At 30.8% G+C, this 18,087-nt stretch overlaps 6 protein-coding genes and 1 pseudogene across 7 annotated transcripts, besides 4 other annotated features; 2 read left to right on the forward strand and 5 right to left on the reverse strand.

Moving 5' to 3' along the window:
• Positions 1-1,501: 1,501 nt before the first annotated feature.
• Positions 1,502-1,528: a mobile genetic element.
• Positions 1,502-1,528: a terminal%2Cinverted (terminal inverted repeat of tvBac_53III transposon ID:TVAGG3_0293020).
• Positions 1,529-1,567: 39 nt separating this feature from the next.
• On the reverse strand, positions 1,568-3,847 carry TVAGG3_0293030 (nuclear pore complex protein NUP93 nucleoporin NUP93 dead eye protein family; the record flags this gene model as incomplete). The annotated part of the gene is made up of 1 exon (XM_001583799.1): positions 1,568-3,847. One exon carries the CDS (start codon positions 3,845-3,847, stop codon positions 1,568-1,570), a length of 2,280 nt encoding a protein of 759 aa, XP_001583849.1.
• A 6,098-nt stretch (positions 3,848-9,945) lies between these two features.
• On the reverse strand, positions 9,946-10,944 carry TVAGG3_0293040 (uncharacterized protein; the record flags this gene model as incomplete). The annotated part of the gene is made up of 1 exon (XM_001583798.1): positions 9,970-10,944. One exon carries the CDS (start codon positions 10,942-10,944, stop codon positions 9,970-9,972), a length of 975 nt encoding a protein of 324 aa, XP_001583848.1.
• Positions 10,945-11,189: 245 nt separating this feature from the next.
• TVAGG3_0293050 (uncharacterized protein) lies at positions 11,190-12,092 on the reverse strand (the record flags this gene model as incomplete). Its single annotated transcript, XM_001583797.1, has 1 exon — positions 11,423-12,091. One exon carries the CDS (start codon positions 12,089-12,091, stop codon positions 11,423-11,425), a length of 669 nt encoding a protein of 222 aa, XP_001583847.1.
• Positions 12,093-12,320: 228 nt separating this feature from the next.
• Positions 12,321-12,899, reverse strand: TVAGG3_0293060 (uncharacterized protein; the record flags this gene model as incomplete). The annotated part of the gene is made up of 1 exon (XM_001583796.1): positions 12,321-12,899. The coding sequence occupies one exon, from the start codon at positions 12,897-12,899 to the stop codon at positions 12,321-12,323; it is 579 nt and encodes a 192-aa protein (XP_001583846.1).
• A 268-nt stretch (positions 12,900-13,167) lies between these two features.
• Positions 13,168-14,043, forward strand: TVAGG3_0293070 (uncharacterized protein; the record flags this gene model as incomplete). The annotated part of the gene is made up of 1 exon (XM_001583795.1): positions 13,346-14,008. The coding sequence occupies one exon, from the start codon at positions 13,346-13,348 to the stop codon at positions 14,006-14,008; it is 663 nt and encodes a 220-aa protein (XP_001583845.1).
• Positions 14,044-14,325: 282 nt separating this feature from the next.
• TVAGG3_0293080 lies at positions 14,326-16,809 on the forward strand (the record flags this gene model as incomplete). Its single annotated transcript, XM_001583794.1, has 1 exon — positions 14,326-16,809. One exon carries the CDS (start codon positions 14,326-14,328, stop codon positions 16,807-16,809), a length of 2,484 nt encoding a protein of 827 aa, XP_001583844.1.
• Positions 16,810-16,840: 31 nt separating this feature from the next.
• Positions 16,841-16,868: a terminal%2Cinverted (terminal inverted repeat of Mariner transposon ID:TVAGG3_0293090).
• Positions 16,841-18,087: part of a mobile genetic element that runs on past the window's edge.
• Positions 16,921-18,047, reverse strand: TVAGG3_0293100 (annotated as a pseudogene). Its single transcript has one exon. A coding segment is annotated over exon 1 (1,127 nt).

The raw sequence follows: 18,087 nt of genomic DNA on the forward strand, positions 1-18,087 counted from the left end.
ATTCACTGAGATTTGCAATTTTGAGGGAAGTTCTATAAAAACTGTATTTATCAATCCTTGTAATTTGGCTATTTTCTTTAAATTGAAGTGACTTTATATAATATTGACAGTTTTGAAATGCAAAATCATTATAGCTTTTGCTTTGTATTGCTGTTACATTTTTATGGATAAAAAATTCTCCTCCGAAATCTTTAGAACAGCCTGTAATAACGAGAGAGGGTCAAAGTTGCTATTTGTCACTTTTCCACAAGAATATAATGGGGAAAAAGTTATCATATAGTTGATCTCATTCACTGAGGTGAGAGATGCATGTATTGTAATGGGATAAACAGTGGGATTGCTGCTCTAAGTCCTAGGTTCGAGACACATTGGCTTTATTTTTCTCTTTTTTATTGACGTAAACTATTCAATTTTTGTGTTCTCCATTCAAATTTCAGAATTTTTTTTGCAGATTTCACGCTACATTCGAAGTTACCTTTTGTAACAACCACCACTGCCTACGAAAGACGAAAGTGTGTCACGATTTCACCCGGAAATCCGATGGTTGTTTAAGAGTAAGCACTTTTGGCACCTACTCCTGTAATAACTTGATTAGAATTATCAAGATATTCAAGAGATGCAATGCATGCACTTTGATAAAGTAGAAAATATAACAAATTCAATTAATTTTATTTTTTTAATACCTATAATCATTAAAATCATATATTTATAAATGAATATGCGAAACTACTACTATTTTGAAGTAAATTGTATTATTTTACATTAATTAAAACTTATAAAGTTATCATTATTTGGTATCTAAAAGAATAGACACGACTTTATTGTAAATTAAAATTGAAACTTAGAATTAATAATTAGAAAAGCTTTCATATTTCATTTATGATATGCTTGAAATGGATTTTTAATAATCTACTTAATGGGACTTCGTTTTTACATTTTGAAAATCTTTGATTACATATGATCAGAATTTTATATTTTCAATGAATTCATTGAAATATTTAAGGTTTTAAGATTGAAAGGGATAATACACCATGACATTTGGATTCCCATCAGAGAAAAATGTCTTAAGGCATTTTCTTATAATGCTTTATCATGATGACAAAATTGTTTTTATTCATTGTAATTATATGCTTGATTACTTAAATGTACAGTGTGCCATAGTAATATTCATGTAAAAATAATGAGTTATAATTTATTAAGGGTAAACTTATCACTTTCTCTCAATTTTTTTGACAAATAAGCATTATATCCCTGCATTCTATGATAAAAAGGTAATAGTTGTGACACTTTTTTCGGACTTATAAATAAGCCCGAAAAAGTATCAGGCAACTATTAATATATATATATTCACTTTTTAATCGTCGTCCCTACTCTCAAAAAGTGACTAATATATTTTGAATATATTTGATCAGGGAAAAGTTATTGTAAGCCACTATATAGGGCATAGTATTATTGTTATCTTTGATATTCCGATAAAGATATATTGATTTTGAAAGACTACGTTAGAAAGTGGTAAGTGCACCCTTAAGAAAAATGAAAAATTTTATACAAATAAAAATCTATATTTTTATTGATTAATCTTGGTACTTTCTAAGAATGTCTGCAGTGCTTGTAGAGCAGTGTTGTTGTTCAATCTCTTTACTTCTGCAGCTAGTCTTGCAACAACATCTCCAATCATTCTCACGCAAAGAGCGAAAACATCATTTCCAACATTAGAACCAGCGAAAACAGCTCTTACTGTTCCATCCAAATCAAAACCAACCATTGTCCTTGCTACTTCTACATCACTTGCATCAAGTAACTGTGGAGATATAAATGCCTTTGCCTTCTTCACGAACTCCTGTTTCATTGGAATTACGTGAGGAGGTTGTGATGCCATTCTTATTGCACTTTCTGTGTCTCCTCTTGCCAAGTACGAATAGACTTTCGCAACGTGGCAGAGACATCTCACTGTGTTTACTGCGTTTGTTTCAAACAAGTTGTCATCATAGACAGTCTTGTTGAGTTTCTCGCAGTCTTCAATGAGTTTCTCCAAATTGGACAATCCAATTTCATTAGAAAGAGAAAGAGCAGCGAAAGCAAATCCAAACGCAATTCTTTGTGTCCTCTGTTCTTTCAATATATCTCCTCGCATGTGGAACTCTTCAATCAAATCAGTGACAAGGCCAACAGCACAATAAATGTCTTCTTTTGAAAGAATCTCGTCGTCTGCGAGGCCTTCAACAATTTGGAATCCGTCTTCGAAGTTGCCAATGATTGAAGTAAGTTTTAGACTGCGAACAGAGATAACTGACTCGGCAATATCTTGTTGGATGAGCTGTCTGGCTGCTTCTCGTCCTTCTAATGATAGTCTGGCAATGGATGGATCAATAGTCAACAAATAATTTGTTAATAATTTGTGATCTCCGGCAAATGAGAGATAATCGACCGCCCGACCAATGTAAATGGCCGGAAGGAAGGACACAAACTGTCCGATCATGTTTGTGATCGCTGGAGAGTCCCAGAGTTTGGCGGATTTCAATGCAATGCAAGCGTGGACGATTTCGCATGGATAGATGGTGCATTTAGCAAGTTCTTGGCCACAATACTCGAAATTGAGTGAAAGAAGAAGTAAAAGTGGCAATATAAATCCGGAATCTGGGAAAACTTGGTTTGCTTCATTGTAAATGGTGTCTTGTACTGAAGCAAGTAATGATATGTCAATACCACTCGTTGGAGAAGTGAATCGAAGTGGTTGAATCAATGAAAAAATGAAATCTTCAGCGGAAAGGGCAACAGAAGAGTTTGTTGGTATTTCCTGGCCAACAGCAAAGACCATACATTGCTGGCGGAACGGATCGTCGGTCAATCCTGTTGATACGTCATTTAATAATTTTAGACGGGCTTCTGGAGTTGGTAGCTCCGTTTTGTTGATGACAAAGGTATTAAGAGCTTCCATGAAATCAAGTAAATCAGATTTCCTCTTGTTTCTTGTGTATTGATCTACAATTTGAGAAACAACGTCGTAAAGACCAGATCTTAAGGCAACCCATATCTGTGCCCATGGTGCCATCGCATCTGGATATTTATCTTGTACGTACAAATCGATTGCTTCACGTGTTTTTGCATTTTTGAGATTTTCTTCAAGAAATTGCTCTTGCATGAACTTAATACTTCCATTAACCATCGCTCTGATGCCATCTGGAAGTGTTGCTTGATGTCCTATTTCATCTGGGTCTGTAAAGAAGTTTTTATCTAAAATGTAACTGAATGCTTTGAAAAATCCAAATTGAGCTTTAGCATTAGGTTCACCATTAACAGATACTTCCTTTAATGCATCTAACGAGTCTGAAATAACTTGGCATGGATCTTGAAAAGATGATATTTTTCTTGCGTATGTTTCTGCACGGGATTGATTAGGAAGAATTGTACTTGTTTCCGATGGGAAGTAATTTTTTGACATATTTACAACCAAACGATTTTTTCTTGTTTTTGTGACTTCTTCAAGCGCGTCATCAAGGAGTTCATGCCATAAATTATCGATTTTTTGCATTCTCATGTATTCTACCTGCTGATTGGCTAGACGTGGATAGTGAATATGCTCATAAGTTAATGTTTTATCGCCATTCTTGTTTTCTTTTGAGGATTTGTTTTCTTCAGCGATGATAGAATTGATAATATTCTCTATTCTAGCAGAATCTACTCCATTCTGAGCTAAAAACAGCCTTCCTTCGATTGAATAATCGTCTGATGTAGCTACTTTATCAAAAAATCCACCAATTTGATTGAGACCAATGCTATTTAATGTTCCACTCTTGCGTCCACTCTCTAGGCATTCAGCTTGCCTGAAAAGTTCTTCAAGAGACATCCTAAAATTTTTTATCGTCCGGCACCAAAAATAAATCACAATACAAATTCACGTTTAAATGATAAAAATTGCATATACACAGTATTGCGTTAATTCTTCCCATACAAATTTTCTTCCAATTCATTGTTTTTCCAAATTTTCAATTCAGAATTATTCATAATCGACGCGTAAGTCCATCTTTAGTCATTTTTGTGTCAATTATGACATATTGATTATAAGATATTTGGCATATATGAAAATTTTTATGAGTTCATTTTATAAAAATAACATAGATTTGATTGTTAATAGAAAGATGTTTAGGATTATAAGTTTCTAGTTAATAGCATTTACTACGTAAGTAACTAGAATTGATTTATCAATAATATTTGTATTTTGCAATAATGGAGACTGTATAATTTAAAAAAATCGATACTTGAATGTATTATGAAGGAGGAGCATTCTTTTGAGGATATCTAGAATTTTGTACCATAACTTCGAACAGCTTTGGCAGCATTTAGTAAAAATTCCGTTTTTTGGAGTGCAAATTTTGGTTTGAAAAAGTTTATAACCGATAATTTTGTTGAAAAATTGCATTCTTCTTTTAATATTTTCATAGAATTCGTAACAAACTCTTGATCAGTTGCTGTTTGCATAGCATATCCTTTTTCTGCTATCTTAGAAACTAAATTTTGATTATATTCTAGAATTAGAAAATGCATTATTGGCAAATATATAGATGGATCACCATTTTGAAGAAGTTCTTGATTCCATCTACCAGAGTATTTCATATTTCTGAGTTCTGTTTTCAAAGCACGAATTTGGGAATCTACCTTCGGATCACTCATGAATTTTAAACGTGCACTTTTTTTGTATTTTAGATTCATTTACTTCACATGAGGATACAAACACATAAATACGTGATCTGTACCATAATGCATGCAAAGTAACTGTAATTTATAAGTCTACATGATCATATATTTTCATTGTTTGTTTAATTTGGAAAATAATTGTATTTTAAATATTTAGAAAAGAATGGAATACTACAATATTTATACAATAATCGCGGATCCGCTTATTACCAAACCATTTCTCTTGAGGAATCTGATCATTATGAAGACCACCCTGTCACCAAAGCATTTGATTTTAATTTTTCTCCATTGGATTATTGGATTTCAAACAACAATCATGGATTTTTTTCAGTTTGCTTTCCTTGGCATTATCTTACAATTGAATCTTTCGAAATCACAACATCAAGCCTTCCATGCCGCCCAGTCAAGATCGGAGCAGAAGTTAGTGATAATGGAAGAGAGTACAAAGGATATCAAGAATACAATTATTCTATGGGAGAATCCGAAACAAGGCAATTTTTGTTTAATTACAATTCAAGTTTTGTTAGATGCTTTAAGCTTTATACTTTAAAGTCAGCTTGTAATCCAAATGCAGGATCAGATATAAATCAAATTGAATTTTTTGGAAAATTTTTTGACATAGATCTTTTTGGATGTCCAGGAGCAAAACACTATACTTTCTGCTATTGTCAAAGCATCAGACCAATTCATATTTTCCTTATTTTTTCAATTTTATAATTTTTTTTATTAAAAATGTATATTATTGAAACCTGTTAATCTTAAAACAAGATGAGTTGTCTAACCATATGGAATTTTATAATCTTTCATCCTCCAATTGTTGTCCTGCAAATATTAGTCTTTGTTGATCTGAAGGCATGCCTGTTTTGAGCTGAATTACAGCTTTCCAAATTTTCAATTTTTCAAATGAGATCTATATTTTCAATACTTAATGGTCTTCCAGTAAGATCCTTTATTGTAAGAGTATTTTCTGATTTTGGTTGAGATATATTTTGATAGAATGAAAATAGTGAATCAAGAACAAAAATTCCGAAGATTATTGTAATCGTTTTAGAAATTTCAGCTGCCTCTTCTTGAGTTTTAAATTCCTTTAGGTGTGAACGACTTTGCATCATCAACATTTCAGCTTTTCCATGATATTTTGCATGGACTTAATTGTGCAAAACTAAGAATTTTGGCCTTCTGCTGAGGGGTCCTAATGAATTAGAATGCATCATTATCAACATGGCCAGATAAATTTTTAAATCAAATAGAAAATGAGCTGAAATTAAGTTTATGACATCTAATTCAACAATTGAATATTTGTATTCAATTTTAGGGAAAAATTGTGAAATGTTACACATTCAATAATCCATGCCAACAGTCGAAAGTTTTATATAGTATTTGGACAATTGAAAACTTTTTCACTCATTGAATTTTTACACAGTTTTCTTAAAATTTGAATCTTTTTCCATATTTGAATACAGAAATTGCGTTTTTTTCTTCTCTGGAATCAAGTTAATTATATTAAATCATTTTATATTCTCTCAAATTTACCATATAAAATTATTTGTTTAAGAAAATTTCCATAAGATAAGAAGGATTTCTTATTATTTATGTCGTTATTAAAGAGTAATTGACTGCTATAACTTATTCAATTCGAAATTTAATTCAGGAATAATCGAATCCCAGAGATTTTGAATTAATTTTTGAAATATCAAAAACCAGATCAAATATGAATGATTTATGCAATAATTTCAAACAATATATAAACGCAAACTTACATTTAATTATTTTTGTTTATCCCAAAAAATCAATTACTACTACTTTTTCAATAAAATTATGCATTTTGATTTTGAATATCATTCAAAATTTGTGTTTCTAATTGAAAAAGTGGAAATGAATTTATATTCCCTTTCAAATTAAATTTTGTAAAGATTTCAATTATCGGTCTAAATATTTTCATCGCAATCTATTCTATTTCTCCGAAATATTCGGATATCAAATATACCATGCGTTTTCCCAATCAAAATATGTATGAACCTGATTTTGAAAGATTTTCATGCTTTCTCCTAAAATATTCTCAAATTAATTATGCAAACTTCAAAACTTAGGAATATATTATCATTTGATGTATTTAATGCACGCTCATATACTTTGTTTTTTCATAATTCAATTAAAGATTGGAATAGATACTTCAGTGATCCACCAACAATTACAAATACTGATGGTTCAAAACAGTTTTATAAAGCATATCCAACTGGAAAATATTTTGTTACAGACTGTAAATTTGGTGACATAAAGTTAACATGTATCTGGATTAAATCAATAGGTCCAAACTATTTAGGAATCAGTGAAACAGAATTTAATAAATGCAGTTGTGATGGTGGAGTTCCATGCACAGTCTTTCGAAATGGATCATTTTTCCAATGTCGAGTTACAGGAATAAACTGCACAGTTAGAGCTACAACAAATAATGGCATTCACACATCAGTTGAAGCTAGACAGAATAGTGATGATCTAAATCTCATCGAAGAATCATCAATTTCAGGTTATACAAGTGAAACAGGAGGTGCTGTGATTAGTAATTGGTACAGATATATTTCATTTGTCTTAACCAATGAAAGTAACTGCAAAACAAACTATAATGTTGGATATCTTATTTTGAATGATCCATCAGGAACATCAAACATAAACTTTTGTCAATTTATCACAAATGAAGCAGATTATATATGTTATAAACACGCAAATTCACAACATTTTATTCATTGCACTAATTATTTGAATAGTTCTTATTCTTCGACAAAGACTACTTCTCCTGGAGTAATATATATTGGGTATGCGAATTCTCTCATTTATATTTCTAATTCAGTAATAAAGGAAAATTCAGGGCAAATTTTATTATATACATATTATTCGAATATCATTACTGATAAATGCTTTATTGAGAATCCAAAAATTGTAATGACAGCTTCAGGAAATGGAGATATTCAATTTAATAATAATAACATAATCTCTCTTTGTATTTTAGTTAAGACCAAATACAAAACTATTTTACAAAACAAATACTGCAAAAGAAACGGCAATAATAGCCTATATTCCGTTGTCTTTTTTATAACATAAATCATCGAATATATCTTTCTATAAAAATTTCTGATTTTTCAAAACTAATAATATTTGCACTCCTTGCTTGGTTAAGAATCTTCTTTCTGCTTATCATTCAATCCCTAGAAATCTGTTATTAGACATGAATTTTGGAGTCAATTTTTTTACCACTTGACTTTAAATCAAATTTATAACAACGAGTCTGAATGTTCATCGAGTATTAACCTTAAACAATATAGTTTCAGGTCAATTGTACCATATGCCAATGGATCAATTTTCACAGACAAAAACTATATTAAAATAAGAACAAAAGAACCACTTGGTACTTTTTGACGTTCTTTCAATTTATATCCCAGTCACCATGTAGAGTCTAACGTGGCTGCTATACTTTTTTCTATTAAAATTAAGTATAGAAAGTTGCAAATGCACTCTTAAATCTTTCGTTTTTTCCTGTAATTGTATATTAAGTTTTTAGAAAAGAATTGAGTACTACGATACTTATACAACTTTCATGGAACTGCTTATTACTAATTTATTTCTCTGGAATCTGATCATTTAGACGATCGCCATATATATATATATAAACAAGGCTTTTGATTTTGATTATTCTCTAACATTATATTACAAGTGAATCATTCGAAATAACAATAGCAATCTATCCATGTTGTCCAGTCAAGAAAGGGGAAGAAGTTAGTGATAATAATAGAGAGTGTTTCATAGATACCCATAGCAAAATAGAGAGTTAGACTACGATTTTGCTATTGGTATATATGAAACAAAGCCATTTTTGTTTAATTACAATACAAGCATTATTAGATGCTTAAAGTTTTATACTTCAAAGTCAGCTTGTGATGACAATGAAGGATCAGATATAAATCAAATTGATTTTTTTGGATTTTTTTTTTGACATAAATCTTTTTGGATGTTCAGAGGCAAAGCACCATACTCTCTTCTATTGCCATAGCATCAGACTAATCCATATTTTCCTTATTTTTTTTTTAATTTTATAAAAATTTTATTAAAAATTCTTTAGGATACACTACTTTTTCCAACATTTAGAAAACATGCATGACCACCTACCAAGGATCCTAAAATTGGCGTTTTCTGCGCACAGGCAACTTGAGTTTTTGTGCCGGCAAATGAATAGCGTAGATAGTTTCCTCATATAAAGGCATACTTATCCTTAGAGTTTGACGGGAATCCAAAGTGATTTATTTCTGCATTTCGAAATCAAATGCAATCTTAATTCATGATTAAACTGCATCCATGCAAGTTAATTATTCTTTTCTCCTGGTTTGAAAACCGATATAGTTTTCTGATCTATGAAACCCGAATAAAGGTAAAAAATAAAAAATTATGATGCTTGCATTTCCTTCCATATTTGCATTTTAGCTATCTAGCTAAGAATGGCATACTGCGATACTTATATAATCTTTATGGAAATGAATACTATGAAACTATAGTCCTTGATGAATCAGATCATTTTTCAAATTTCATTGTTAGAAATGCTTTTGATTTTAATTTTTCGGGTTACTCGTATTGGGGATCAAACACAAATCAAGGATATTTTTCTGTTTGTTTCCCTTTTCATTATCTTACAATCGAATCTTTTGAAATCACGACAACTTCCCATCAGTGCCGTCCAATAAAGTTTGCAGCAGAAGTTAGTGAAAATGGAAGAAATTACAAAGGTTATCAAGAATATAATTATGCTATGGGAATTTCCGAATCTCAAAAATTTTCATTTAGCTACAATACAAATTTTGTTAGATGCTTCAGGCTTTATACTCTTCAATCAGCGTGTGCAGGTAGTTCAGGATCAGATATAGATCAAATTGAATTTTTCGGTAATTTTTTTGAAATAAATCTAGTTCAGTCTCCAAAACCAATATACTTAACTTGCTGCTATGGTCGATACTTTGTATCAATCGACTTTTTACTCATTTTTTCAATTGAATAAAAATAATAGGTGTATGAAAGTTATTTCTTCTTTTATTTACAATATCATATGAAAAGCGCCTATACTCTATACGTCTCCAATTTGTAAATAAGTTAAAACATATTGACCTCTTGAATTGATTTGATTTTCTGATTTTATGACATTCATAAGCTTATCTGAATAATAGAAAATGCATATGCAATTATTAAAAATCAGAAATATAGTTCTAGAGTATGCAAAATCAATATTCATATTTATTTTAAAGTTTTTTCGCCACCATTTGGTTGACTAAGTGGCATATCATCATCACCACTATTATTAATGATATCTTCATCAACAACAATATTATCATCCATTAAATTCTCATCATCATGAGGAGATTTCGTCTTTTTGATGCATTTACTGAAAACGTAGACGATGCACGATATAATAATAACACCCATAATGAAAACATAGACAGACATTCTATCATCTTCCTTCTCTACGACTGTTTCTGCGCTGGATGATGTTTTCTCAGGATTGGAATCAGGTTGTGGATCAGGAGTTGGAGTTTCTTCTGGTTTGACATCATATAACTCTCCAAATTCCTTTATTTTAATTGGAAACTTGGAATTTACTGTAAATTTAATTGATGATCCAGGAAAATTCTCTTCTGTATTAAAAGTAAAGATCAGAGGGTTACTTGATGATGCATTATATGTTTCACCTTTATTTATTTTATGAAAATCTTTTCTATTTAGATTCATTTCTGGTTTTGCAACAAATAAGTCCTGATGATCGTTTAATTTGTGGCTAACTGTATAAGTCTTATTACCAAGTGGTGCGAAGATAAAACATCTATCATTTCGTAATGTTTTTTCATCGGTAAATTCTACGCTAGTATTTAATTGATTTGATATGTAAAAATATTTTTGGCAGCGTTGTCCGAGTGGTATGTATGACATGTAGAGTACTCGTGCTTCTTTTGCGGAAATTTCGATTCTTTCTTTTTGGTTGACAATAAGATAATTTGGAATTTCATCATTTGACATAGATTGAGTCTTAATGGATTTCCCATCTATGATCTCGTATGTAGTCATATCGAAATTTTTATTATGAAATACAAGTAATGCGCGTCCAGAATCACAGTTAAGTCGAACACCAGTATCTGGCTTTAAATTTTCCTGATATTCTTCTGAACTTGAAGGTAAATTGATTTCTTTTATTGATAACAGAAAAGCTAGAAACATTTTTTTGACAAAAAATTTTAGATCTTTGATTGATATTATACATAAACAATATCTGATTAATACCAATCATAAATGTCTTCATCTTTTTTATAGGATCTAATTCATTCACTATTATTGTGATACGAGTCAACTGAATGAATAAACACAATTGCTTACCATGCTGAGAAAATCTATTGTTTTGGACTTATATCCTTTAAATAGGTAGGAAATAATTATGAATAATATAAATAAAATGTAAAAGAAAATGGTGAACGGTATTATTTAGAACAAGAACAAGATAAAGATTATCACTTAGAAAAGAGTCCAAGTGTATATTTAAATATCAAATTTGGGATACAATAAAGATACAAATGAGAATCTCTGAGAATTAAGTTTTTCTCAACACTCTGCATAGCATTTGGTTGCAAGCTATTAAAATTTTTCAAAAATTGCAAAATAGTTTTGGAAGGATTTTACATGATACTTTTTTGATGAGATATTATCTTTTTGAGCCCAAGATATCAGAATTCTTCTTGCTTTTAACTCTTTTAAGATAGGATATGAGTGCAAAATATGTTTCACTAGATATGTTGAGTAAGTCGATTGAAATAGATGCAGAATCTTGTTCACTTGGAAATTCTAATGCTTTGATTAAATTGAAAACAATTTGTTTTTCGTTATCATCCAATCCAGCGATGATTAGTTTCTTTAGAGAGAAAAGTTTAGATTTATCTATTGCAACAGGCATATTAGAGTTATTTATTGTAGGTAATTGGGGTCGATTGCTTAAAATTTCAGATTTTGATATTTTATCTATGAGGTTATTGTATAAATTTGGCCATAACTCTAACCACTGTTGTACAGATAGTGGTTCAATTGAAGAGATGTCGGAATTGATCTGTTTTCTTAAATATTTTAAAGAATTTTGTTCTAAATCTGTCATTTGTTGTGTCTGTTCGAGAGAATTGAAGTAATGTATCAAGTCATCTTTAAAATTTTTGGCCGAGTTATATTTGTTTTGAGATAAATTCGAAATTAATTTCTCTGATATTCTTCCATTGTTGTTTGAGTCGAAAAATTTCGGATTTTCTGCAAAATATTTCCATAGATAGTTATCTTCGTATTTATTGACAAGCTCTATGCACTTAATAATTAATGGGTTATCCATGATTCAAATGACAAACTATATAATAAAATGAAAAAAGTGCAAACACATAGGTATTGATATTGAACGCCATTAATCATTTAGCGAAATACATTAGTTTTATTTTAGAAAGTGAATATTATTAAAATTTTTATACAACATATCTTGAGTTATAAAGTAAAACAATAGCATTTATATATATCATATCAAACAAATGAAAGATAGAGTACTTAATCAATTAATATTTCAATTATTATTGATTTGCAATGATCTCTAAGCGCTTCTGCAGTCTAGCAATCTGTGCTAACTTCGGTTTCTCCTTTTGGATAAACATTTTCTTCTCTTTTCCAATTTCAAGTTTTTCTTTTGAAATTTCAGTTCCAATTTCAGACAGATGCTGTTGCTTGTAGCTTATCTTTCTTTCGAGCTTCCTGATTTGCTCTTTCAAGTCTGCTGTTTGATCCAAAAGCAAACCTTCTTTGTTATACTGCGCTGTTTGTGTAACATCACGAATTCTCCTTACTGATGCCGAAAGAGATTGTATTAATTCAAGGATTTTTTGAGATTCCGAACTTGAAATCCATTCAGTTGGATACGATAAACTTTCCCGTCCTTCTGAGTGCAAATGAGCATTAACGATTCTCCAAAGACGTTTGAGTTCTGCATCGCCTAACATTCTATTTTTGACGTCGTAAATGTAATTTAAATCAACATCTTTAACTTCTCCAACGATTGTGCAGATAGTTTTTCGCTTTACATAGTTTCTTGGCTTCGTAGTTGTTACTTGAATATCGTGCTGCTTGAGTGGTGTTAATATACGTCTTATTGTCATTAGAGGAAGTGTACGTTTAAAAATTTATTCGGAGATTTTATTTTTGCTAAAAGTATGCAAAAATGCTTTAAAATCACGAGTACTAATTCAACCTTTCAAAACAATAAGATTTTCATTAAATGTGAGTGTGAATTTCGTTCAATACTTGAAGATTTTGACCAAAAATAGAATGTTAAGAATATAAATAGTTTAGACAATTCATAACAGTGGACAAATGTATAATTCGATATTCGGAAAGTCCGAAAAGTGACAAATTCTTACATGGATAATTTTATCCAAAAAGTACAGGATATCAATCATAAAATCATTAATGCAACATTTAATGATTACGTTGAGATCATAGATAATATATATACTTCCACGTTATTTATATTCTTTTTTATATCCGTTGCTCAACAATATTTGACGGAGTATCTGTTTATCGATCTTATATCCTCGGGTTTTTAATGTCATTCAGTCCACGTCTTATTTTACAAATTTTTATTCCAAATCAAATTGAATATGGCGACGCAAAGTTTATTCTCTACACTTACTCCATCTTATTGGCAATTTACAATATTTTCCCATTCGATTTAGGTTTCAAATTCTGCCGCAATGCAAGATATTTCGTTAAATTATTAGATGCACTTTCAGAAATCGTCAACATCAAGAAAATTTCCGAAGCTCTCTCTCAAAAATACGAAAGTGATTTCTTGAAAGTACTTACAATTACTATGACATGCTTAATTTCAACTTTTATTATTGATTCATTGGACCTTTATCTTAATAGCAAAAGAAATGAACCAAGAGCATACAGAACACATCACATCAAGAAACTTCTATTTTTCGTTACAGCATATCTCTTCATTTCCATTCCAACTATAGCCGAGTCCCTTGAATCATTTAGTTTCTCAAAAAATATCACGGAAACGCTAATTATTTGCGTCTACGTATTTTTGGCGTTCTTAGATATCTTTATTAAAGATGATTCAATTTTTAATTCAATTGATATCATTTTCCCAGAACCAGACTCATATGTTACTTACCAACAAAGGGAAGATTACTTCAATTTCCTTCAATCCCTCCAAAAAAGAGAGGAATTGGAGCAATTTGAAAAAAGTCAACAGTAATTTGATCGTATTTATAAAAAGTATAATAAAGGGTTTAGTATGGATAAAATGTTCTTCAATTAAACAAAAAAATTTTTATAAAAATATATTTTTTGAATTTTCAAAATTGAACTTGATAAAAATGCTTATTGACATATACCGTATGAGAGTTACATAGTGAGTATCAGTTTTGAGCTTGAGAATTAAGTTTTGAATTCTGGATAGTATTTTGACTTTGAATCTGAATTAAATTTAAGCTTTACTAGTTTTATTGTTAAAATTTTAAACTCTTATTACATAATTGTCAATAATTTAACCTTGTTTTCCAAGTCATTGTAATGGAATCTTCAGTTGCAAAACTGAAAGAAAAACTTAAAACAGAGCATATCACACCTATTCTTGTTCAGGCTATTAAAGAACCAGCAGAAAAAACAGATCAAAATGACAAAATTCTTGTAATAACCACCCCAAAATTACTCATTTATTCGATAGACATGAATGCATTAAACAAATTTTCATGGAATGATTTGACATCTGTTGAATTTACATCCAAAAGCGCTTTCCTTACATTCAGATCCTCAAAAATTTCATTTGACTCACCAAATATCAATCAGATAAGTGGTGAAATCGTCGATTGCGTGCGATCTATACTATCAGATGAGGAATTACACCAAAAAGGAATGAATCCATTTCAAAATTATCACTCAAAACCTACATATAATTCAATCATTGGCAGATTAACAAACTATATAGAGGCATTAGAGAATAGTGAATATGGAAAACTCATTGAAATCCTTTCAAATATTTGTATTTTCAGGAAAAATTCACTTTCATTTAAAGCACTATACGCATTTAAGGATTGTATACCATCAGTACTTAATATATTACCTATATCTCACTTCATTGATACATTAATCATTGAATCAAATCCAGATTTTGATCCCTATGCAAATATATCTGATTTTATCACAAAAAACACAACAATTACAAGATTAGCTGTTCAAGGACCTCTTGGACCAAAATTTAGAAAATTTTCACATAATTTTGAGATAAGTCCATCAAATGTTGTTACAAACTTTATATTCTGTGGTGATAATTTCAATGATGCAGATTTTAAAGATATTTCTTCTTTTATTGTTGCAAAAAAGATATCAGCTCTTGGCTTTATTAATAGTTTTACAAAAGATAGTTTAAATGCGTTTTCTAGTTCTATATTCAAGTCACCAATAGTAGAGAAACTCAAGACGATCAATATATATGGTAATTTACCAACAAAGATTTCAAATTTTTTAAATCAATTTACAAGTTTGACTAATTTAGTTCTAATTAATAGCGATGTTGATGTTTGTGAAGTTTTTAAGATTTGTTCGAAGTTTCAGCTCACGTCTATTGATTTAAGTAAAAATAAATGTTCATCAGGTTTTTCTCAAGTTAATTCAATCAGTCAGATGCTATTTTCCATTAAATTAGAGGATGTTAAATGGGATGATGGCGCTTTAACAGGATTTATGACCTTTTTGTCGCAGAATTGTAAAAAGAATTTAGAATTAAATATCTCAGACGCAAATTCATCGGCCAATGAATGGTTTAATTTGTTTATCAGTCTAAAAAAACTTAAATTCTCTAAAATTATTGGACTAACATGGAATAATAATCCAATAAATAATTTTTTCTTCAATTTCTTGAAGAAGAATGAGAAACTTAGTAATCTTTCATTAAGAGGATGTTTCAGCGAGATGGAGAGTGATCAAATAACAAATTTATGTTCATTTCTTGCGAATAATTCCAGTATCCAAAAACTTGACGTAAGAGGAAATGCACTAAGACATTTCGGAAAATACATTACCTCAGTATTGACAGCTATTCAGATCTCATCGAAGGTCGAATATTTAGATATTTCGAATAATTATTCGGGAGATGCAGGAATTAATCAAATCAAGTATTTATTACAGGTCTGTCCGATAAAAACAATCAATTGTGATGGATTTTATCCATCATCAGCCTCAAATTATGTTGAATTTCTTGATTCTGTGATTGAAATCCAGAAATCGAACAATCTTCTATTTTCATGGCCATCAAAAGATCTATCGCATCTTCTTTGCATGCATCAGCTTCGACATTCGAAGTATTATTCATTGAAGAAACAGCTTGCAGACAAAGAAGGATTTTTATTTGACAATGACATAAGAACTGGGTTCACAGAGCTTTGTCATTTGTTTGAAACAGCTCCAAAGAATACTTCCAGGCTTATATTGTCATCACCAAATTACACGGAGTACAAATTCGAAACAGAATTTAATTCTGATGGTGAAATTTTGCCACAAAAAAGAGTCAAAATCAAGAAATCTCTTATTTCTCTTAAACCACAGTTTGACAACGAAGTTTCTCTTCGAAAGATATCAAACTCACTGAAGAAACATTCATCGGAAAGTTCCGATTTCTACAAACTCTCTGATGATCGCAAAACAGCAAATTCTCTTGATGCTGAAACATTGGAAACATTCGATAACACAAAGAAAAACAAAATTTCGGAAGATTCGACAGATGAATTCATCTTTGGAACAGATGTTCTTGAAGGCCATTCTCTTTCAAGTAACGGTGGACGTCACCAAGTCAACACAGAAGAACTCAAATCTAATGAAGAAAGCAAATACAAATCGAGTATTTCCATTCCGAAAAATCCATCATGGAAATTCCCAATTCCGGGAAAGTTCTACACAGATATAGACAGCAAGTGGAAAGAAGCAGAAGAAAACTTCTCATTAGATCTAGTTTTCGATGATTTATCGAAAACAAAACCATATTCACATCAGAAACTATAAATGTTTGTATTGTTTTTTTTATAAGTATATATAGGGTGTCCAAAGGTGTGTTTAGCACAAACCTGAATACTGCGAATAGAAATAAACAAGTTACATATATATAAAGTTTATTTAAATATAATCACCATTGGATTCAATCACGCGTTCGCAGCGATCGATCCAGGCTTGAAAGACACGCTTTAAATCATCATGAGAAAATTGCTCAAATTGCTCTCTTACAAAATTTTCAAGATCATCTGGACTCGCGAATTCGCGTCCTTCAGCTCTCTTTTTTAGCGTGCCGAATAAATAAAAGTCAGAGGGTGCAATATCAGGTGAATAAATTGGGTTTGGAACAACTTTGACATTGTTTTCCACCAAGTAATTCATTACCTTATGACTTTTGTGAACTCTTGAATTATCAAAATGAATTGCAAACTTTTGTTTTTGTTGTTTGGATTTCTCAAACTCATCAGAATTGATAATTTGAATAAGAACATTGTCAATTAGATACTGAGCATTCATCGTATTAGGTTTTTGAAGAATATCAATTGCGATGATGCCATTCACGCCCCAAAAAACCGACAACATCATCATTGGTGTGTCAATTTTTTTCTTCGGGAATGTTTGCGGATTTTCATCCTTCGGGATCCACATGATTTTGGCTTCTGTTGCATATTGAAACCAAGACTCGTCCCCTGTTACTAAAAAGCGAAACTTCTTGGATTGATACGCACCCAATATAGAGAGGAGCTCTTTCGAAGATTGGACTCTAGATTTTTTTTGAACTGAATTAAGGTTGTGCGGAACCCAACGTGTATACGCTAGTTTGTAGTTCAAATAATTGTGCAGATAATAACTGACTGTTGTCCGTGGTATCTTTGTCATCTCCTCTATCCTTCTGAGTGATGCTCTTGGGTCTTCATCTAGCGCTTGAAGAATTGCTTTGATTTTTCTTTGATCCGGCGATTTTTTGTCAATTTTTATGATGGGCGCCTTTTTGTTCATGAAGTGATACATCCTAACATGATACGTTACAGTGGAATAGCTAGGAGCATCCATACCGAAGCATTTTACCAATGTCTCGTAGATTTTTTACAGTCTTTGCATTTTTTTGCAAGAGCGAGGATGTTTTCTTTATGATTCATTAAAAAAATGAAAAAAATCCCGCCAAAATTTCCCGCGAAACCGCCTCTTGTCTCAAAATTCATTTTATATCCCGGCATGGCGCCAAAATACAACATACTCATCATATACATATATTCATATTTTTTATTATATATTTATAATCAGCATATA

The sequence above is a fragment of the Trichomonas vaginalis genome, chromosome V (assembly GCF_026262505.1).
Source record: "Trichomonas vaginalis G3 chromosome V, whole genome shotgun sequence".
NCBI lineage: Eukaryota > Parabasalia > Trichomonadida > Trichomonadidae > Trichomonas > Trichomonas vaginalis.